Here is a 24541-nt window from a genome sequence, read left to right as displayed (position 1 = left end):
ACGGAAATGTGACCTCATCTTAACTGTCTGCAATGACCCTATTTCTCAATAAGGTCTGAGGTACTGGGGGTTAGGACTTGAAAATACATTTTTGCAAGACAGAATTGACCCATGCTGCTGCTGCTGCTGCTAAGTCACGTCAGTCGTGTCTGACTCTGTGTGACCCCATAGACAGCAGCCCACCAGGCTCCCGTCCCTGGGATTCTCCAGGCAAGCATACTGGAGTGGGTTGTCATTTCCTTCTCCAGTGCAGGAAAGTGAAAAGTGAAAGTGAAGTCGCTCAGTCGTGTCCGACTCTTAGCTACCCCATGGACTGCAGCCCACCAGGCTCCTCCGTCCATGGGATTTTCCAGGCAAGAGTACTGGAGTGGGGTGCCATTGCCTTCTCCAAATTGACCCATAAAGAGCAGAAATAATGTCTGTATTTCAAAGACATACTCTTTTATCAGTAGCATTATCTCAGATAAATATATTAAACTAATGAATCTAAAAGACGGTCTAAGAATATACTCATGAATAAATCTGTGTGTCATAAATTTGTTTTTTATAGGAAGAAACTTGGCATTTGATTACTTTTCAATTCAGGTAAATTTAAAGATAACAGCTGACTTTTTAAAATCATATTTTAATGAAAATATTTACAAACTTTATCATATTTACTCCTTATTTGTAGCATTATTCATACAGAATTCTGGCAGACTTTAGAAATTCAGTCTTTTTTTTTTTTTTAACTCAGCTGTGAAATAGTTTGGAGATTTTGAGTAATACTTTTCATTTAGTCATCTAAGACATCTGAATTTCATAACACATGTGGCTGATATTCACTGAAAATGAATGGGCACTTTTTGGCCTCTTTGAAGCTTAAAATCTAGGGTTCTAATCTCAGTTATAGTTTGTTATTGACTAAAAAAGGCTCAGAATAGTATTTGTGCCCCTGCATTTAAAATGAGTCTGATTTGTGTTGTTTGTTTTAAAATCCTTGTTCACTATATTTTATACACGTTCAGATTGTCTTGTAACAAAGTATTTGTTCATAGAGGCTTAAAGGTGGCATAGTAGTGGAGTCTGAAGGAAAAAACTTGAGAAACATGATTAAAATAAATGTTACTGTGATGTCTTTGTCTTTTACAAACCAATGCTAGTAAAGACTTGTGTTATAATTGTTTTGACTTTAAGCATCTATTCTGAATCACCTCTCTGTTCACTAAGTAAAAACACGTCAAAAATTATGATTGTTATTTCTAGACAGTATAATTTTTCAGAGCTCAGCTTTCTAGCTTAGTTTATATAAAGGATTTATTTGCCATAAGTCTTTATAGCCTCTAGTGGTATTTATTTGAGAACATTAAAATAAGTACCTAAATTACTAATATAATTATTAATAATTGGAAAGCTAAAATAGATAAATTTAAAACATTAAAAAAACATACACAGCATATACTGAGTACTTCCTGTTTGCACAACATGGACATAGTAGAAATAGAAGTAGAAATTGAAATGAATAAGAGAATGTCAAAGCTAAAAAATAGTTTGACCATCTTCTCCTCGTCCCCTCCATTCCAGATTAGGAAACTGACTTCAGTAGAGGTTAAGAAGCTTTCTTATGGGCAAAGTTAACAAAATCCTTAACTTAAAGACCTGATTATAGTTATTTTAAAAGTCATTACCTCAGTGATACTACAGGCTTTTAAATATTAAAAACTTCTGCCTTGCCTTTATTAAAATAACCTTAACATTTCAAATTTTAGGTAACAAAAATGCTCATTTCTATGCCAACAACCAGGAGTAGTCCCAAGAATTTCATCGTTAAACGTTCTTTGCATTCAGATCCTCAGTGTATTACATGTCTACAACTTTATTTACTTGAAGAAGAAAGTTGACTTTCTGTTGAAAATACATCTTCTTTGCCCTTAATTAGCTGTGCTGCTGCTGCTAAGTCGCTTCAGTCGTGTCCGACTCTGTGCGACCCCATAGACGGCAGCCCACCAGGCTCCCTTGTCCCTGGGATTCTCCACGCAAGAGTACTGGAGTGGGTTGCCATGAACTTTAATTACAGTATGAGATTCTGAAAGTGATTGGGAAAAGAAGCATATTATCCTCGGTCTAATAGTGCAGAAGGTGAAAGTGTGAGAAAGATTGTATCTGTTGTGTTCTCTTTTCTCTCTGTAAAAGTGAAGAAGCATGTTTTCTGTCAAGAATGCAGAAGTTGGAAAAAGGAAGGATTTCCTTAAAATTTTCAAAAATTATGAAGCCCTGCTATATAAGTTGTGTGTGTATTTCTGCCACAGGAAATGATATGTGTTGTTTCATTTTCTATTATGATGTAGCAACAGTTACAAAGATATGATCTTAGTTTCAGTTCTTTTATTAGATTTCATGTACTAATTTCATAGCAGTAATTCTTTTATGAGGCATTTCTTCTACTGATCCTTTTGTATGCTTCTATAGCTGCACAGTTCAGTATGGCAGCCACTATCCAGGTTTGACTCTTGAAATGTGGCTAGTCTGAACAGACATGTAACTGTAGTGTAAAATATAAAATACACTTGGCTTTCAAAGATTTATTACAAAGTTTTATTACTAAGACGAGAATGTAAAATATTTAGCAATTTTATTGTGTATTGCAGTGGTCATATTTTAGAGATTTTGGATTGAGTAAAACATATCACTAAAACTAATTTTTCACTTTTTATGCTTTTAATATGGCTACTTGTAAATTTAAATTATATATTTGGTTCACATTTGTGGCTCTCATTTTTATTGTATGCACTGTTCTAGAGTCTATCATATTTTATATAAGGAAGTCAGATTTAGAAAGACATATTCTTTCTTTCATCTCTTTCTAATTCTGTGTTAAAGGTTTGCAAAAGTATTTTAAAGTGATATCTATGTTCCGATAGTTAAATGATATCTCTTCTGTGTGATGTACACATAGCAGAGGGTATGTTTGACCACTTGACCATTGATTGTAATGTTTTAAGTGTATTGGTGTGTTCTTGAATGGAAAGAATAAGGAAAAATGAAATGCAAATTACTAAGAATTGAAAGACCCTAGTACTAGTCTTTAGCAATTACATATTGTAATCTAGAGTTAAGCTGTACTGCAGATGGTTGTCTTTGATAGTAACTGACTTTGAAACCACTGAGAGAAAGAAACATTTAGTGGTTTCCAAACTGAAAAAAAAAATTCCAATCAAATTTTAGTTCCAGTTTTTCTCTTCTTACACAGAGTTGTCATTTGTGAAAGAGAAGGCAAAAAATTTCACGTCAGTCATAAACTCTTAGGACCCAGAGAAGTTCTTTAAATTCCTATAAGATACCAATGAGAATAATATTTTTTTCTCCTAAAAAGTGATTGCCTCTCTTCCCCATCCCACCCCCATTTCCATGTTTATTTGTTTTGTTTTGCTTTCCAAGAAGACACTTAATGCCCTACTTTGGTTTATTTTCTGCTTACTAAATAAGGAATAACTCTGTTATGTTTTGTATTTGAAATTTTAAGGTACATTTCTTTTTTCTTTTATTTTTAATTTGACTCTTTGTTTTACAGATGAGGGCAGAAGTGCAGTTGACCAAGCAGGTGGTGCACAGATTGTAGTTGACCATTTAAGGTCACTGTGCAGTAAAACAGATCCCGCCAGTGAGAAGCTCTTGACTGTCTTTTGTGGCATGCTGATGAACTATAGCAATGAGAAGAATGGTAAACAAAATTGAAAACTTGCTTTGTCTATGGGGGAGAAATTAAAAATCATCATTACTGTAGTATACACTAAAAATACTTAGGAAAATTATGAACAAAGCATTCATGTTAATAAGTAGCATATAAAATTAGTAACTAGCCAATATTAAATTACAATGTTTCAAAAATAAACAGTGGTCTAATTTACTAATTGTTGAAGGGTTGTCCATGCTAATCAGTACCAAAACCAAGAAACAAAATAATGGTATGGTTTGGGATTTCTTGTTATGAACATTTAAAAAATATACAGTGTTAAAATAGCTTTTTGTGTATTACTTTATATTAATACCAGGAGCAATTTTAAAACAAAAACACTGTCTATATAAATAAAATTATTTTCTCTAGATACTAAATTTACTTGTAACAGTAAAAAAAAAAATGTAATGAAATCTGGCCTTAGAAAAATAAACTTCAGAGCAATTGCAGATATTTAATTTTAGAAATTTAATAAGTACTTGTTTCATTTTGATATTTGGCAAAACTAATACAATTATGTAAAGTTTAAAAATAAAATAAAATTAAATTAAAAAAAAAAAAAAGTATTTGTAAACAGAAGTTTCTTGTGTCTGTAAAACATTCTTGGAACCCAGCAACAAATGATATGTCAATTTTCAGAGAGCCTATATGGTTGTTGATTAAACAAACATAAAAACAATGAAATGAAGTATTCTTCACCATACTTTTAAATATCACAAAAAAATCATCTGTCTTCTTGTATGAATTACTGCATGGTTCAAACACTCAACTTCTGGTGTGTTCCTAGAATTAATACAAATAAGGTCTTTTTATGACTCGTGATATTTTAAGTTGGAAGTCTCTTGCAGAGACAAATTTACTTGTATACTGAACATGTAATAGTGTTCTTTCCCATGTTCTAGAAACATGGGGGTCTTTAGGTATATTTGTTATTTCTTCATGAGTCCAAGGAAATATTCTGAATAATTAAAAAAGAAAGGTAAACATTGATGGCAAATGACTACTGACATTTGACCTTGGTGTTAGTGACAACAGCAGGTGGTGGGGACTATAGCCCTTTTCCCGTTGAAAGGGGAGAGCTACTGCTCTTCTCTAGCCTTTGTTTCTGTTGGCAGTTTGGCCAACTACTGCCAAATCTTTTCATTTGGTGGTAGGAGGAAGTTAAAATACTTAACTTTTTTTGTGACCTCTCTTTTTATATGTTGGATTACATTTGCTTCTTTACTGTACAGGCTAAACAGAATGTGTCCTCAAGTCGCATCCTTCCAAGAAACACTGGTTTTAAACTTCTGAATTAAAATTATCCATTATAATGATAATAAATAGTTCTTATTCATTAAATGACTTGCCTGTTACTTGAACTGATAACAGATGTAGTCTTTATAGGGTCAGTTTCCACTCTTTTTCTTACTCTCTGGTAGGTTTACTTTTGAAAACAAAATGCCCTAAACATATTAATATGCAAAGCAGAAATGCAGAATCTGGATAATCTACAAAATGAATAGCCAGTTCCTAAAGAATTGAAATTTGATCATAATACACAGGTATCTGAATTGCATTAAGAAATCATTGGCCAGATATTCATGTCACTTCCTTTTCCTTCCATTTCATTTAAGCTTGGATATCTGCAAAAGTGGGACAAGAGCTAAGTGGGAGAATGGTTTAGAAAGATATAAGTGAAAGAAACTAGTTAAGTTACTATGGCAGCTTTGGCTGTAAAAGAATTAGTCTTGGTATGCACCTAAACTTGCTGTTTATCCTTTGAGGAAGCTGTTCAAAAATCTGTACAAAAGCATATCAAATAGCCAGAATGGTCTTTAACAACATCACTCATTCTAATCTAAGGAGATTGTGATTCTCTATTAATTAGGATATCACACCGTGTAGGAAAATGTACTGAGAAGGTAATGTTAACACCTGCAGAATGCATGGTCTAAATGCATGATATATTTCTTTTGTAAACGTTGTTACCCACCCCCTCACCCCCAGGTGTGCAAGTACTCCCAAGAAATAACTTATATATTTTGGAAAGCTATATTAATTTTTCTTAGAACATTTTTGGAGCAGTGATGTTTTTATTCCTTTCTTCTAAAAGCTGCAGTTTGAATGCACTTTTAAAAACTTATTAGGTAAAACAGAAATAAAGTTCCTTTAGTATTTTAAAAGAATACCAAACTTGTAGCAATGTTGTTTCCTTTGCTTCCTTCTACATTGTCTATCATGGGAATCATAGTTTGTGAAGCATTTCTTTTTCTTCATAATGCTCTTTAACTTAAATTATATCCTTTTTTGTTTGTATAATTATTAAGTATCTTTGTTGTATCCATTATTACTATTTTCTTTAAAATATATTTAATACTTTCCAACTTAATTTTAGGTCTTGGCCAAGAGCAGATCATTTGGTATTGATCCCGTCCACCTGAAGAGCGTTTTCAGAGTCAGGAGGCACTTTTTATTAGAACTGATAAATGAAATTCCTTTTTATGTGTATTTGCTATTGAATTTCAGTACATCAAGCCTCTGCTAGTTTCTGAGTAGAATAGTTGAGTGATAAATACCTTCTTGTTACTCTAACAGAAAAATTAACTCTACCCTCAGGCCCAATAACTTGTCTCCTTAGTAGTTAGGAGGTACTCTTCAGCTTCATAGTTAAAAGTTTTTAAATATGAAGATAAACTACTGAAATGGTCACAGAGACTCACCAACATAGTTTCTCTAGTGAGAACATTTTCAAATTGTTAGTCTTAAAGGTGGCTTGACACCAGGCGGAGGCTCAGGATATCTTGATTCCTGTCCTTTTAGTGGACAACTCTGAGCATTTCAGATCTTGGAATACATTAAATAGGAAATCAAGTTTCCTAAACACATCCAGGAAAGATATATAATGAAAACACTCAGTAAGGTCATTTTTATATCCTTTGATAAAACTATATAAAACTCAAGGTTCATGAGTTCTAAAACTTGAGAAACTGCTAAGACTTTTAAGCTAAAAACTAGATATATTCTTTTGTTTCCCCACTAGTGAAGCAGTTAAAACTTTTTATATTCAGACAATTAAGTGTAGACTATCTGAATAGAAAAAGTTATAATTAGCTAGAAAAGTTGTATCAATTATATTGCTAAATGAAATTATATTTAAATAAAACAACTGAATAAAACTTTTTGTTTAGTGAAAATCATTTCAAATTTTTCCTTTTTGAAAAAGTCATACCTGTTTTTCACGTGGTGAGAAAGTGCTTCCGTTCTGTGACCTTCCAAAATATTCTGAACATCTGACTGTTGTGGTTAGAGAAAATCGTGTTGACAATTTGACATTCAGTTTGAGGAAATGTGAACTTTATGTAGTTATAACTTTAAAGTTTTAGTTATTCTATAAACCAGAACTCAAACTTATTATTGTAGGTATTTTTAATTTCATTAGTTTCTTGGATTTTTTTTTTTCTTAGCTTTGGTTACCCAGTGCCAAAACATTGCACTGAAGATTGAAAATTTTGTTCACATATCCAGCTGTTTTCAAATACACCATCATTTTGGAATATAGTAGGAGTTTGGAAAATATTTATATAATAGATTGACTTTTCCTGGTGCTTTGTATTGTCTAAATTCTTTTAATCAGCAAAATCAGTGACTGGAAGAAATATATGTTGCTGGTATGCATTTTCTTCATTAAATGAGTTAGGACCGTTATAAACTCTTGCCTGTCACATTATAGGAGGAAGTGGCATTGAAAACAAGCTGACAGTAACAGCACCAGATCCGTGGTTAATAATTTACCGTTGGTGATCCACCAACTTGACAAATCTGCGTATGTATACTGGAAAGCTGACTGCAGCTTGAATAGAAATAAACCAGTTATCTAAAGCAAAGCACCGGAATAATTTAGCGCCTTGTCGTGGAATCTAGATGGCCACCATTTTTATTATATTACAAGTAACTATGGTAACCAACATACATTTCTTGGAAAACTCCGAAACCAAGAGTTTATGTTTTTCTTAGTACTCGTATGCTACAAACATAAAATATAGGAAAAAATCTGTAATAATTCTAAGAAAAATTATTAATGATGATAAGCATTAAAGCAAAGACTAGAAGTTACTTGTTTTATATAACCTATGCCATCAGAGAAAAAAGTAGAGGAAATAAACATGTCATCAGGAAAGGAAAAGTTAGTTTCCTTCTAAAGTGACTAATATGCACAGTCTATGGTAGGCTTCTTCATGTGACTACTGGTATCATATATATACAATACATATGTGTGTGTGTGTGTGTATGTATACGATTTTTACAAATAGAGCTGATTTTTCTGTGATATCTTAATAATTCCTTGTTACTTAAAGAGTTAATTTCTCTTCTTTTATGGTTCCTGAAATCTCTCTAGCATACTCTCATGATAATGTATTTGCCAAGTGGACTTACAATAACTGAACTATGTTTGGAGGGAGGCCATCTGTGTGATTTAAGAAGTGCATTTCATGGAGTGTCAGAGCCTAAAAATTGAATTTAATTATTAAGCCCAGTACTTAAATCCAGTTGTTTAAAATGGGCTTGTAAAGAATATCTTCTCTCCTCTAATTTAAAGAGCACTTAATATGTAGTTAGTATTAGCTGCTACTTTCATTTCAACCAGCAGTTTCTCAATTCTAATAATACTCTTCATTTTTGTAATGAACTCAGCCCAATTAACTTGGCTTACTTGATTTTTATTCTTACTTAAAATGGGAAGAATAGAAATTAGTAAGGAATAATCCTGATTAAAAACTAGAAGTGCACTTCGGCCTGAGCCTCTTGTTTATGTTTTGGTATTACTTTATTATAGGTAAGAAAGAATGCTTCCTAGATGTTAGATGCTTAGAGAATGATTTGCTTTGCATGAATGAGGAACTAGTTTCAAAGTTTACTTACTGTGCATATAAGCTAATTAATAATTCTGCAAATTCTCTAAATACTAAAAACTTTCTGGCTAACTTAAAGGGGAAAAGGCAAAACAGTGTATATTTGCAATTTATTGTCTTTTTTCTTAAGTATATTAATTTTTCTGTATATAGTTTTTATTTTACCTTCTGTTCTTTTTTTTCTCTGTTTAAAACGGCATGGGAGATGTACTTTTAAGTTCTATCTATTGAAACTCAGTTTGTCAAATTACTCTAGTTGAAGTGCATGAAAGACTTACATTAGAATTCTTTATTAGCTAATTGCTGTTCTCTTTGTAAAAATTTTGGAATTTTCATTGTTTGACCAACAGAGCTTTCTAATCATTCTGAAGCAGGTGACATTCATGAAGTTCTGCTACAAGTAATGTCATTTTAAACAAATTGTTTTTTTGAATGACAGAGTAGTCAATTGTTCTTATTCTGCTAATTCTGCCTGTTAAATTTGACCAATTTGAGTACTAGCTCTTTGTCATAATCCTCCTAAACTGTTACTCTAATAATACTGTTATTTAATGGACAGATTCTGAATTTGGTTTTTAGTAGAGGTGTACCAAATGTACATGTTAGTTTGATTCCACATGAACGATTACTACCAGTAATATTCAGTTTTGGCTATTATAGAATAAACTTCTGAATACAAGAATTCAAAATATATCACAAAAAATGAAGTGATTGCCATAGTTTTGTTAACATAATGTTAAGATTGACATTATATTAAAGAAGTAATACTTTTTGCAGCATTTTTAGCTTCTGGATTGCTTTTATAATCATGACAGTGGATTTAGAATTGTCATACCAAATAACCAATTTTAACTGAGGACAGTAGGGTAACAAAATATGTTGGGGGTTTCTCATTCTCTAACGTAAAAACATGTGTAGAAGGTGACTAATAAGATGTTGTTGAATATTACTTTTGAGAATGTCCTCATAATGAAAATTTAAGGTGGCAGAGTTGGCTTTCTGACTTTAACTCATCCTCGTAAGATGTAAAGAATTCTCAAATTGGACTTTCTCTTAAAAAGATTCATGGCTGGAATGGAATTAATTAACTAAAAAAAAAAAACTCCTAACATTTATTTTTTGTTGTAAATTCTGAAGAGAATAGATGATAAAATCTCTGTTATTCTGCCCTGATTTAATTTCTACATTTATAAAGCTTTCACCATCATTACTTATTGCCACATTTTAATATTGCAATATAAATACACATTTACATTTCAGCTGATAGAATTTCAGCATGTGATGCACATTAGGAGATTTTTATATGAAATGTTTACCTGTTAGATAGTGAAGGGAAAACTGAAAGACCAGGCCTTGTTTTTATTATTTATGTTGCACTAATTGAAATATGAGGGTATCAAACACATGATCATTGACTATGCACAAATTTGTAGGTGCCAGAGGTGACACTGACATAAACATTCTTGTTTGACAGAGCTGTGGCAAAAGTCAGAGATACATGGTCTGATATCAGCACATCTTTAATTTAGACCACTTAAAATAATTCATTCATCAAGAAATTATAGCAGAAAAGTATCATATATAAGCTAACTTGTATGAAAATTAGTAACTATTTTCTAACTACAAATAAAATCTAGTTAACAGCAAACTGCCTATATTTTACTTACTGAAAAACAAATTTAATTGAAAAATGTTTACTGGAAAGAAGTCAGAAATCTTTGGCTTATGTAGATACTTCTTAACACAGTTTGTGTGTTGCAAATAACTTTTATGTAATTTTAAAGTGTAAAAACTTAATCATAGTAATTCTCTAGGGTAACTACTACTATTTGTTTTGTTGTTGTTAAAACCAAAGCATTCGTTTGGAAAACAGAATTTTTATGTTTTTAAACACATATGATTGCAAGATATATGTGTTGTCTGTATATTAGCCTCACAGCTCAATTGGCTGTACAAAATTTATGCTTAAATTTATACTTAACTGTAGATGTGGCTTTTCAGCCATGCCATAGGAGAGCCAAGACTGAATGTTTTTCTCTCAGTTAAGAGCCACTTAAGCAATAGCTGACTGTAGTCCTCTTCTAAAAAACAAACAACTTTAACCTTTAAAAGACCAGTTTATGTCTGAGGTGAAAGCATAGAATTTTCTTAATGTATCTGTAGGAATTTTCTTAATTTTCTAGATGGATCTGTAGGAATCTTCTTTGTAACAATTCCTTATAACAATAGGTGATCTGTAATATGTAATTTAACCTGAAGTGAGCCTAGGGAAAAAAAATATCTACTAGATTAAGAAAGACATAATCATTCTGGATGTCATTGGATTGAGAACAGTAAATGAACAGACCTCTTAAGAAATATAAAATATTTTCCTTTCTCTTGTGATTTGCTTTCAGGTTTTCCATTGTTATTGTTGTTTTTATGTTCTACTCACTCATGTAATTTTGTCATTTATCTCTATAACTTTTACAGAAGGAAAATTTTGCTCTGTAGAGACTCTTTTAGTTTCAGAACCTAGAAACTTTTTCACTTTTTATTGTTAACTTTCAGAAAGTACGAAATGTGTAAGTGTATTATTTTTAAACCTCTAGTACTCTAAAATACTAATGAATCTTGATTCCTTTTTTTTTTTTTTTTTTTTGAAAATTGCTGATTATCATTGAGATATGTAACCTGGGGCTTAAATTATAGAGGTAATCTGTATGTAAACATAACATGAAATGCATGTTTTGAGTAAACAGAAATTTCAAAATAATTGAAGTTAATTTTAAGCAATTGTAAATATTTTTGGTTTTATTTGCTCAGCATTAGATTTAGAATAAAAATTCTTCCCTTTCCTCATCAATCAACAAAAAGATATTAGGTAATAAGTTTAACTGAAATCAGGAAGTCTTTACTTGTATTTGCACATGTGTATGTATAAAGTTTTTAACCACAGACCATCCTCTTGGTTGCTGTATTTAAGCCAGTTTACTTTTCAATGTAATGATAGAGCTACAACTTGCTTCAGCTCACAAATTATACTGCACTGTTACATCATATCTAATTTTTACTTTATATATATATTTTTGGAAATATAGATGTGCCATTAGTAAAGGGCAATTTTTTTGTTCTTTATTGTACCCAAATGATTTTTATCCAACTCATCAGGATTTATATTTGCTTGTTTTTATTGTTTCCACTATATATAATTAGACTCTAGATGTGGTTTTTGTGCAAGCTTATAAATAAGACTGTTGTACTCTTTACACTATGAATACTATACATACCAAATCTACATACTGATGTAGAGACTGTGTATTTTGAATTGTCTATGTGTGTTACTTTGACACAGTTTCATCATTATGTCCTATTAATCAGCTTAAAAATTTTTTAACATTGTAAGGACCTTTTCTTGGGAATAAGATAAACATGTGTTATCTTCTTTAAAAACCTATACTTTTTAGTAATTGATCCACATAACTTCAGTTGAGTTACTAGAATTCTTGGCATACTTTTCTGGACCTATAATCTATACCAATGTTTGAAACATTAAACTGAAAACTCAGGGGGAAAAAGGTTCTTCAACTTGAGATCTTCTCTCCAGATCTCCATTCTTTGGAGTTTCCATGTGTGTGTGACCTGAAGAACTTGGAACCATTGAAATTCAAATGTAGGTAGGTAAGTGTTCACACCAGCGCATGCGTTGATTGCCTTATATATCTCTTTGTATATGCATCTGTATTGCACCCCCTCAGTGCCTTTCTTCCTCTTCCTCCCATAGATCATGCAGGGCCTGTGTCATCTTGATATTATGTAATTTTGTAATTCTGTATTTTGGTCAGTATCTGTCTGTGATGTGTGTCAGGAGCAATTTTTAAAAGTCTTCAGACGTTTATGACATTGTCCTGTCTAAAGACTGTCTTTCACACATACATGTTTGCTATGTATGGGCCTGGGTTGCATTCTTGTGAACTGTATTTGTTGAGCTCTGACATTGTTTTGGAGTTGCTGGTATTCATTGAAGGATGCGATAAGTCTCAGTCTTGAATTATGTCTCATTCTCTCAAGTGTCTCTAGAGAATGTGAACTGGTTCTGAGGATTTCTTCCAGTTAGTCTTTAATTTGTAAGTCACATCCCTGATACCGTTCACAACAGCATGAGTGTCAGCCATGGCCTTTGAAGTCTATTCACAGCTTTCTCTGGGCAATAAGAAAAAGTGACTCAACTTAATCATTTGCTTCCAGCAATAAGAACTAATACTAATTTATTCCACACAAACAGGAGCTTTACTTAACCCTCAAAAGAACTATGTATTGATAACATAGTAAGTTGTAACTGAAATAGGGAAACAGATCTAATCATGGAATATTCTCCTAGACTTAAGTAGAATATCTACTCATATAAGCAAAATGAGGTGCTCCAGTGCTTAATTAATGTTATCTCACTCAAAATATCTAAGCATCAGTATCTAGGATTCCTACCGTGCTTTTAATTAATTTTTTCTTCTGTCACATCTGCCAAGCATATCATTGAATTTTAGAACTCTTTTCTATATTTTTTTTCCCCAATTCCTATAAAAATTAGGTAATCCATTGGCAGTGGTTCTTAAACTTTTGATCTCAGGGCTCTTTTAAACACTTAAAAATTACCAAAGATCTCAAAGGATTTTTGTTTATATGTATGCGTTATATCTATCAATATTATATTGGAAATTAAAATGAAGACATTTAAAAAATTATTTAGTAGTATATGCACTTTCAAATAATAAAAATCCATTATAGGTCAACATAAATAGCATCTTTTTATGAAAAAATAAGTTAAATTTCTTTAACTGCTGAAAAGAATAGCATTTATTTTACTGTGAATGTGTGATTTTAAGAATACAGTGACTACATTTTGGTGCCATTGACGGGGTTCATACTAATGCCCCAGCAGTTTTACTCACTACTGTTTTTGTGCCATCAGTGGAAATGTCAGCACGGTCAAAAAGGCAAATCAAATCTTGGTGTTTTAAGTAATTTTGACCTGGTGATCCTCTGAAAGGGTTTTGGGGACTCCACTTTGAGAACCATGTTCTAGGATGCCTGCCTATCTTGAGATGAAAATTTGTATCAGCCTGTTTAAGATATTTCTGTCTTCTGGGCCTCCATTAACAAAGGAGAATGACTTGCCTGCAATTGGCATGAACAGATTTTAGAATTATTTGAGTGTAATTTTTGTTTTAATTACCTTCATAGAAATGGATATAAAAGAAGGGCACCCAAGTGGTCTGAAATGAGGCCTGTCCATTGGATGACTATATATTTTTTCTCTTTACTTGTGTGTGGTATGTGTGTTGTATGTGAATACACAGTTAATTTGGCTCCTGGGTAGCTTGAAAACACATTTTAATGAAGCAATGTGATTTTCATGAATTACGGCAATTTATACCATATGCCATTGGACCATGCTATTTTTTCTGCTTATCTACCACAATTTCAAATATTGCTGCTTCAATTTGTATGCCACAGATTGTATGAAACTCTGCAATGTTTCTCTTTTTTTTTTTTTTGGCCCTCTTATCCCTGGAACCAAAATCCATAATGTTGTAAAAGTGGTCAAAGAAAGTGGTAGAGATGCCAAGTTCAGAAAACATGAAGAGCATTATTTAAGTGGCGTTCTCCTGTTAGCTCCTTCCTATATTTTGTTATTCCTCTAATGTCCCTGGACTGTTGGATTTTCATAGTTTGTACCAACAGTACTGAGGGGGTGTGTGATGCTTACATATATGCAGACATATAGTGGAGTTTGACTCACTCAATGCATGCGCTAGTGCTCACGCTTACGTACCTGAGATTTAATGATTCAGCAGTTCTGCAGTATTTGAAGAGGTAGTCAAAAGGAATAAATAAAGTTAAAAATACTGCTAAAGAATAAGGATCTGCAGAGGTGACCCAATAATAAGGCACTCTGTCAACTGGTAAGTAACCAAAATAATCTCTAACTTGGAAAGCTTCTTGGTGCATGATCTTTATAAATACTATAACCAAGATACAAATATTCTGCCAATATAACATATAGGTATATACTGTAATACATGTAATACTATAGGTGTAATAGGCGATTTGCCTGTAAGATAATGTAAGAGTTGTGAATCATTCATTAATTACTGAATTGTATAGTAAGAAAAAAATAGCATCAGAAGCATAAAAACGAATCATTTAATTGAATACATTCTTTTACATATATGTCATTTTAGAAAAGACTTCATAATTCCACTGCAAAATTTGAAATTGTTTTAGACTATTTGAACTTTCAGTGTAAACTTCATTTGTCTCAGGATTTGTTTTCTATTCTTATTTTGGTAATAAGCCTCTTTCTAGTATAGATGACTCCCCCTCCCATCCCACCGGCAACTGAGCCAGATAATATCCATAATTACCATCAGTTTTCAGGGCCGACAAGCCTCTTGTTGGCTATCTATTCATATTTGACTCTAAAAGCAGGAAAAATTAACTACACAGACCTCTAGGCAAGTAATCAATTGGCATGTGAGACAGCTCAGCCTTACCTTTATCTTCTTTCTGATGGTCACCCAACCATCTTATCTATAGGTTAAGAACTATGTTGTTGTTACGGTTTAGTCATTAAGTCATGTCTGACTCTTTGCATCTCCGTGGTCTGTAGCCCTCAAGGCTCCTCTGCCAATGGGATTCCCCAGGCAAGAATGCCGGAGTGGGCTATTTCCTTCTCCAGGGGATCTTCCCAATCCAGGGATCCAACCGGCATCTCCTGCATTGGCAGGCAGATTCTTTACCACTGAGCCACCAGGGAAGCCTAAGAACTCTGAAGAGTGGTAAAGAGATTAATACACAAACTCCATCAAGGGATGCATGCTATGAGGAAAATGTGTTTTGTAAGAAACAGATTTTTGTCTTTAGATAAAAAAATACATAACTTAAATTTGGAGAAAATTATTAACTTGAAAATGGCATATGATTTTTAAAAGGAAAAGAAAAAGATTTTGAAAGCTTTCCTCTAGATGAAGCAGGTGTTAGTAGTGATAGTGTTTTGCATAGGCATATGAGTGCCTTTCTTCATAGTGTCTTTCTGCTTACTCTTAGAGGTAGTACTTTTGGTTTTCATTTTTGTTTATTTACCTTCAACTCTGTTACAGGTATTCTATTATCAGTGTTCATGAAGAGCTGTTGTGAAAAATCTGGGGCTTATTAAGAACTTTAAAATCAATTAGTTTCTTAGAAAATGAAGGCAAGCAATGATAACAAAGCCATATTGACCTCTTTACCTCTCAAGCCAAATCTTCCTTTCTTTCCTAAGATGATTGTCACTATTATTAAATAAAACTTTGAAAAGAGAAATATTTTATGTAACCAAATTTTTTCCTTGTTAAAACTTTCCTTCCTAACAGTCATCAAAGAACACTCTGCTGCAAATAAATAATAATTTTAATGTGTTATATATTTTTCATTCTTTATTAAGCATTTTTAAGGGGTTCTAAGACTTTTTATCTTCTTAGTCTTTATTAAAGTTGCTTTTTTTCTTATGCTTTTCATATACTCTGTGTCTTCCTGTAATGCAAGTGTTACTTTGTCTAACCTTTTAACTTAAAAACCAATAGTAATGTTTAATTGTTTATGCATTTTAAAACCTACTTAGTAAAGGTATAAGACCATTAAAAAAAAAAACTGGTGATGTGACATATTACTTGAATTATTGTCATTTCTAAATTTCTTTGAAAATGCCGTTGAAAAGTTTCAAAATTCAATTCCTTTGAACTAATGTCTTAAACATTTTCAAGACTTATGAGTGGATTTAACCTTGTTTTACCATAATTAAAATAGTATGAAATAGTATTGTGTTTGCAGTAGGGAGTATAAGAGGTGGTTTCTTCTTACTAATGTCCATTTAATACGTAAACACTTTTTTTGTGTTTTGTTTTCTTGTTTGTTTGTTTGTTTTTTAACAGATTCCCTTCAAGCCCAGCTTATCAACATGGGTGTTATTCCTACCTTAGTTAAATTACTGGGCATCCACTGCCAAAATGCAGCTCTTACAGAAATGTGTCTTGTTGCGTTTGGCAATTTAGCAGAACTTGGTAAGTCCCAGACATGAACCAAAATGTAATTATTCATAACTGATTAATATACTTAGAATACATTTTTCTTTAGATGTTAACCTGGAAATCCATTTAGATTCTTCTAGTTTATTTTTTTTGAAACGTCACCGATACATTGTTTCAGTGCTAAAGTGTAGATCCTATTACATTTTAGGATTATATTGTTTATAATTGGAGCTAAGAAATATATGTGTTTTTGCTCACTAAAGATATAGCTTAAAGATAAAATAGAAAATAAATGAATGCAGTCTAGTTTAGGATTGGGGGCAGAAAAGGAATGTGCAGCCCTTTTTAAGTCTTTGATTCCTAGTTTATGTGCACACAATATTATTCTGTATTCTGTATTCACAATTATAGGATGAATCCAGTTTTAAAGTTTGCATGCTTATAAACATTATAGATTAAACAGAATGAGATTTTCCCCCTTTTTGTTTGGCTTCACAATCTTTTATAAATAAACTTGTCTGCTTAAAATATTAGTATTTGGGGAGGCGGATAGAAATGTTAGAATAAAAATCTGTACTTTTACTCCCTTTTGGAAACCAACTAAAACTACAGTGAAGAGTTTTTTTTGTTTTTTTGGGTTTTTTTTTAATGCAAAACAATTAAGGAAAGGGGAGGGAAAACAAACAAAAGGGATAATACAAAAACTTTGTAGAACCTGGAAAGAAAAGAAGCAGTAACTCACTTAGCAAAACTTTGAAATTTGAATCCTGAATTGGAAAGCCAAGAACTAACCAGTTTGTTCTTTGGTATCTTCAAAAGGCTCAGGATTTAGTGGCATCAAGAGTTTCTTCTGTCCCTTCCCACTCAACTGGCCTTCCCATCTAAGCACAAGACTGTGTTTACTCTGTAGAGAGACTCAGAGGATATGGACTTAAAGCTACTTATGTTGGAGTTCTTGTACACAGAGCCTTCAGATCTACAGGGAATCTTAGGAGGCCACTCATAGATCCTAATCAGTTTTTAAATCTCAGTTCTTACTGAGTAGCAGACAACTAGAAAAGTGAGGCCCGCCTTTAACATGGGAAATAATGAAATAAAGTAACTTGGAGAAAGTAGAAACTATGCAGGGTGGGGCGGGGGGGAGGACTCTAATATGCTCAAGTAGGAAAATACTGTAAGCATGAAAATTATGACAGGACGCTATTTTTAAAGAAAAAGGAACAGAGCAAGAAAGCTAAAACAGCTGAAATGAAAGACAATAAAATGAATAGAGAAATATTTACAGAAGTAAAGCAAAAAGCAAGGGTATGGAAAATAGAGGATCAGTCCAAGAGTTTTAGAAAGAGATAAGTAGGAAAAAATTGCTGAATAAACCCAAGTGTCACAGAACTCAAATAAATATTTCTCCAGATTGGAAGAATCTTATCAAATGACAGCCTAGTGGATGAAATTTGGTCCCCAGACCACGGCACATCAATGTGAAATTTTAGAATAATGGGGACAAAGGGAACATTTTATAGAATTCCAGAGAGAGAGAGAGAGAGAGGAAGGAAAAAAGTTACATAGAAAAAAGGTTGTGAATCAGTAGACATCAGATGTATCAAACAACACTGGTAACCAAAAGAAAATGGAATGTTGTTGCCTTTAAGATTTGAGGAAATATTATTTCCAGTATAGAATTCTATATGCAAATCATCAAGTCAAGTGTGAGGTAACAGTAGGGACAGTGTTAAACATGAACATCTCAGAAAACTGGTATCCTTTATATCTTTCCTAGAAGCTTCTGGAAGGTGTGTTGCAATGAAACAAGGGATATAAATAATAAGACTACATAGGAATCAGGAGACAGGAGATTCAACAGGAAAATAGAAGTTTCTAGTAGTATAGTGACATGACAGCCCCAAATTTCCTGTTTTCAAAGAGCAGCCAGTCCAGATTGGGGAAACTTACACGAGATGAAATTAATTGAGCACCTAAAGAGAACGTGCTTATTAAGAAAAAAATCAGACAACTGATGGAAAGTTTGGAGTTGAATTAATAATAAGTACATTGAAAGCTAATTAAATGAGAAAAAAAAAAACTAATTCCAAGGAAATAGAAGTAACCCCAGGCCAAATGAAACAGTATATTATTGAGACACTAATTATTTCAAACCAAAATTACAGTATAATTACATTGTAAAGATGTAGGTTATTGTGGAGACATGAAAAGGAGAAAGCTAGTGCTTCATCTTTCATAGTGAAAGGTCAATCAAAAATACCTAAAACTAAAAGCAAAAATTGTCAATACAAAATGTTATTTAAAGATTTGTAGGTAAATACCAGTGAATTAGCTAAAAGAGCTTTATGTGCTTGTTTTTGAAGAAGAAATGGGAAAGGGAGACTGGATTCTGCTGGTAATATAAGTATTAGAATTAACTCTTTAAATTCGTATATAATTTTGTTAAAAAATAAATGCTTAAGGGGGGACTTCCCTGGCTGTCCAATAGTTAAGACTTCACCTTCTGATGCAGAGGGTGCGGGCTTAGTTCCTGGCTGGGAAGCTGAGACCCCTCATGCCTCACAGCCAAAACAAAACAAAACAAAACAGGAGTAGTATTGTAACAAATTCAATAGAGACTTTTTAAAAAATGGTCCACATTAAAAAAAAAAAAAAAACAACTTTAAAAAATAAACCTTTAGGAAAAAATCCTTCTTGCTGAAAGTCTGTTAAGGATCTGTGGCATTTAAATCAAATATAATGTCCAAATCACAGATCATGCTGTCTTTTCTCTGTATCCACCTACAGGATATGATCAGGTTTTCTTCGTGAATTCCTGTATTAATCATGGTGCATTGTTCCCTGTGCTGGCAAATGGACTGAATTACTTAACGGTGATTTGGTTTCAGTTTAATAAGTGGAAAAACAAACTATGGATTGGAAAAAAGTGCTACAACTTTTTAAAAAAGAGTTAAGAGTACATAACTAGATAAATGATGTCTATTTCATCTATGATTTTATGTTTCGTTTATTTGAAGAATTGTGAGAAACAGAAGAGCAACCACAAATGTTGAGGAGTTAAATCATTCCTGTTTAAATCAAACTAACTTTTTAGGGTAAGGTGTTATGTTTGTAAAATTTGATTTCTGAGGGTTTAGGTAGCTTATTAGAAAAGACACTCCACCCTTGCTCTTTTTTTGTAGCGCTAAGGAATCTTAGAAGTCTTGGAGTGGAGTCTCATCATTTTGGCATAGATCTGGTACATGTGCCAAAAGCAGGGTAACAGTAGAGTAAATCAAAACTTGTAAGCAATATAAATATTTGTTCTCCATTTTCTTTTAAAGTTGAATTTGTAATATTTTTTATTTGATATTGGCAGAGATTTACCAGAAACGAGAGAATAGAATGTAACTCTTGCATTTGTTTACTTGTTTTTTCCAACATTCAAAATCAACACATTTCTTTTGAACACTTGCTCTGTACTAGGCACCACACTGTATACTGTGTTCGTGGTAGTCATGCTCTCAGGCAGCTTAGATTTTAGTAGGTGATGTGGAAACTTATTTCTAAGATGAACTTATAAATAAGCATGTAATTGTAAGTAACAATAATTGCTAGTATGAGGACATAATTGAATGAGGTAAGGAAGGAATTTAAATTACAGATGTACATTCTAGGTGGGAAGGAACATTTCAGACAGTTAAAATCTCTAAATATTTATCTTCTTCAAACTGTGCTTTACCTTTCTCAGAAAGCTGCTGGGGGATGCCTCCACTGAAACTAAAAAACTGAATGTGAATGAACATAGATAATAGAGTATCTAATACAGGAAGGAGAAGAAGATATCCATCAAGATGATGAAAAAGAAATTCCAGGATGTTGGTGTGCCCAGCCAACATGGAGAGCAAGCAATCTCAACTAGATTGGTTGATTCTCTGAGAGAAACTTTTAGATAAATTGATAGGATATCTGACGCAGCAAAAGAACTGAGAATCAGAAAGGAAACAGAATGGATTCTGGTTGTATTTTGGAGGTAGATTGATAGCTTTTGGTTATTCTTTGGATACACTGAGTGAGAACAAATGAGCAGAGACCCCCCAGGTTTCTGCCTGTGTGGCAGGTGGGTAGGTGGCATGTTTATTCACTAAATTAAGGAAGTCTGGAGAAAGAACAGAGATATCAGAATATCAAAAGTCTACATTAGGCATGGTGTTTGAATGCTAGAAAGATATTCAAATGGAGATGTCAAATGGCCATTTAAATAGCCTGGAGTTAAGAAGAGGGCTAGAGATATGATTGTATAAGCATCAACATATATGTGGTATTTTTATGCTTTGGAAAAAAATTAGATTGCTTGGGGTGAGAGTAAGGATCAAGGTAAGAAAGCCGAAGATGAAGTCTTAAGGAACTTGAATTTATACAGGTCTGGTGGAAAGGAGGAGCACGCGAAGGAGACTGCAGAATGTAGAGGCGGGCCAAAACTGGTCTGAGGTGGGTTTAGGTATGCCTGTGAGTTGAGGAAGTAGAGACAGTGCATGTAGGCAGTGCTGTCAAGACACTTGTTTGTGAAATTCAACAGACTGGATGGTAGCTTCATGAAAGTGGAGTAAAGGGATGGTATTTGGTTTTAATATTGCTTTTTTTGTGAGAAATATTAGAGCATATTTAAATGCTGAGGATGAGGCTCTAGAGTGAAAGGTCGGAGGTGGTGAAGAGACAAGAAAGAAGGCATGTCAGGGACAGTGTGAAAGTATACTGCTCTAATGGTATAAAGACAAGTCACCTTTAATTCAGCCATGTGAAATGCAATCTGTTATGAGTAATTTTTCTTCTTTGGCTAAAAGCCTTGAAACTATGAATTTATAACGGTAATTTTACCATTGCTATGGTTACCTATATGTTATGCTAGCAAACATTTTTTTTATAGCCTTGAATATAATTGGGTCAGAACATCTTAAAGCTTTAGACATTTTTCCTCTACAGAGGCATTAAAAAAAAAAAAAAAAAAAGGACTGTTTCTGTATTTGAAGAGTGTTTGCATTTATCAGTAATGATACAAAATGACCAAGCATTGAAAGTAATAGAAAAAAATTTCTGTGCTTAATTTTGTTTTTTTACTTTAAATTTTCCTCTTATTTTTTACAGAGTCAAGTAAAGAACAGTTTGCCAGCACAAACATTGCTGAAGAGCTGGTGAAACTCTTCAAGAAACAAATAGAACATGATAAGAGGGAAATGGTTTTTGAAGTTCTTGCTCCATTGGCAGAAAATGGTGAGAAAATAAATGCACATCTTAATTTCTGATCATGTAGGCTTTTTCCATTTTTTCTAATATTATTTAATTGCCAGCTATTTAACTCAAATTCCTTTCTTTTATTAATGATGTGATACAAGTTTTATTTTGGATATCTCTAACTTCAGCCACATTATCTATCTCATAAGTATACATATATTGGCCAAAACTATTTTCCAAATTTCTTTGATTTTAAAATCTTGGGAAAAGTGGTTCTGTAGGTTACAAAACCATAACTGGTTCTTATGCCAGTCTGGAAAATGCAGCTGAGAGGCTCTACTCCACTTACATACCCTTGCAGGGCAAAGGCCATAAAAGTTGGAGCACCCAGCCTACCAACGGTGTGGACACTGAGGATGAGGCTCTAGCGTGAGAGGTTGGAGGTGGTGAAGAGGCAAGAGGGAATGAGGAGGGCCTTTAAAAGAGGCATGTCAGGGACAGTGTGAAGTATACCACATTAATGTATAAAGTAATCTTTATACCAGTTAGGCAAAAAATCTTAAGGGATACACTCTAGGAATAAGAGGGAACCAGAGGAAACAAACCATCCCATAATAATTTTTCAAATACATTGTCTAGCACATAATCAGAGAGGACGTGAGGAGACAAGACATTGTAAGCAAGAATCAGCACAAAGAACAGGCAACAAATATCCAGATACTGGAATTATTAGACATTGACTCAAAACAGGTATGCTTATTATGTTCAAAGAGTTAAAAACAAAGTTGAAAATTTTAGATAGAAACTAGAAACTATAAAAAGCAGAATAGCTGATTTGAAAAGGAAATAATTGGAAATTCCTGAATTGAGAAATACAACAAAAATTAACCTAATAGATGAGTTTGATGGCAGATTAAATATAGTTAAATTAGAGAACCAGTGAACTGGAAGACAGAATAGAAGGAAATCCAGAATGCAATCCAGAGAAAGAAAAGGACCAATGTACATAAAAGAGAATAAGAGGGAAAGGGACTCATATACATTTTTTGGAGTCCCAGAAAGAAGGGAGATGGAAAGGTAGGAGTTTGAAGAGATTTTGGCAGAGCACTTGTCAAAAATTATGAAAGATATCAAGGATTTAAGAACCCCAGTAATTTTAAAACATTCAAAGAAATATACATCTAGATATGTCATATTGAAATTGAAAAATATATATATATATATATAAGGACAGAATTTTAAAATTAGCCAGGAGAAAAATAGATTACCTTAAAAGAGGCAAAAGTTTGACCGCTAACTTCTTGACAGTCGCAAAGAAAGCCAGATGACAGACATGTTCTGTGTGCTGAAAGAAAATAAATACAACCTAAAATTCTAATCCCAGCGTAACTACCTATCAGAACTGAAAGCAAATGAAGATGTTTTCAGATTAGAAACTGTGAAAGTTCACCACCAACATATTCTCACTAAAAGGAAATTGTAAAGGATTTTTGTAGATAAAAGGAAAATGCTGCTGCTTCTGCTAAGTCACTTCAGTCATGTCTGACTCTGTGCGACCCCATAGACGGCAGCCCACCAGGCTCCGCCATCCCTGGGATTCTCCAGGCAAGAACACTGGAGTGGGTTGCCATTTCCTTCTCCAATGCAGCAAAGTGAAAAGTGAAAGTGAAGTCGCTCAGTCATGTCCGACTCTTAGCAACCCCATGGACTGCAGCCTACCAGGCTCCTCCATCCATGGGATTTTCCAGGCAACAGTACTGGAGTGGGGTGCCACTGCCTTCTCCAAAAGGAAAATGATTCCCCCCAAAAAAGTAAACTGAGTCCAGAAAGAAGGTTATAGGTGCAGGGGAGGAAAAAGAAGCAAAAAAAAAAAAAAAGGCAGTAAATATGTATGTAAATCTCATGAATGTTGAATATACAAAAGATTAAAAATAATTCATTGTGAAATTTAAAGTGTGTGTGTATATATATATGTATATATATTTTATATACCACAAAATGGAGGAGGCAGGAGGTGAAGGGGACGACAGAGGATGAGATGGTTGGATGGCATCACCGACTTAATGGACATTAAGTTTGAGCAAGAGTTTGAGCAAGCTCTGGGAATTGGTGATGGACAGGGACGCAAAGAGTCAGACACGACTGAGCAACTGAACTGAACCACAAAATGAGTGTATAAATCTGGAGGGACATAAAAGTGAAGAGTTCCAAGACACTTGTATTATCTGGAAGAAACTACTATTAGATTCTGATTAATAATTCCAAATTTTAAGGTGAACTAGAATAATTTTTAAAACCAAATGCAACTAATGGAAAGGTTTATGGAAATAATTTTTTTAAATACAGCATCAACTAACAGAAGAACAGAGAGCAAAGGGAACATGGAACAGGAGGTAAAAATAGGGATGAAAAAATATACTAGATTTATGACACAGTATTTTGGTAATTACATTAAATGTATGTGCCGTAAATGCTTTAGTTAAAATTATGACCAACTGTTAACTGAATTTTTAAAAACCAACTAAACAAGCAATACTTCTTAAGTATGGGGAGATTTAAAAGACTGAAAAAATACACCATTCAAAGTTGAAAAAGGCTGAGATAGTCATATTATCAGTACTATCAGGTAAAATAGACATTACTGTTAAAAAAACTTGCTAGAGATAAAGGTGACGTTA

At 33.1% G+C, this 24541-nt stretch overlaps 1 protein-coding gene across 6 annotated transcripts in view; it reads left to right on the top strand.

Annotated features, from left to right (window-relative positions):
* Positions 1–24541, top strand: part of RAP1GDS1 (Rap1 GTPase-GDP dissociation stimulator 1) — a 150014-nt gene that overhangs the window by 95360 nt on the left and 30113 nt on the right. For 4 of the 6 annotated variants that reach the window (XM_027544013.1, XM_027544014.1, XM_027544012.1 and 1 more), the window contains 3 exons: positions 3551–3700; positions 16557–16685; positions 21777–21902. In XM_027544013.1, coding sequence (XP_027399814.1) covers positions 3551–3700; positions 16557–16685; positions 21777–21902 — 405 coding nt within the window. The remainder of the gene's footprint in view (positions 1–3550; positions 3701–16556; positions 16686–21776; positions 21903–24541) is intronic. The other 2 variants (XM_027544016.1, XM_027544015.1) reach the window with 1 other exon arrangement.

The sequence above is a fragment of the Bos indicus x Bos taurus genome, chromosome 6 (assembly GCF_003369695.1).
Source record: "Bos indicus x Bos taurus breed Angus x Brahman F1 hybrid chromosome 6, Bos_hybrid_MaternalHap_v2.0, whole genome shotgun sequence".
Lineage (NCBI taxonomy): Eukaryota > Metazoa > Chordata > Mammalia > Artiodactyla > Bovidae > Bos > Bos indicus x Bos taurus.
The sequence above is the reverse complement of the archived record's forward strand: the minus strand, read 5'-3'. Positions and strand labels throughout refer to the sequence as shown.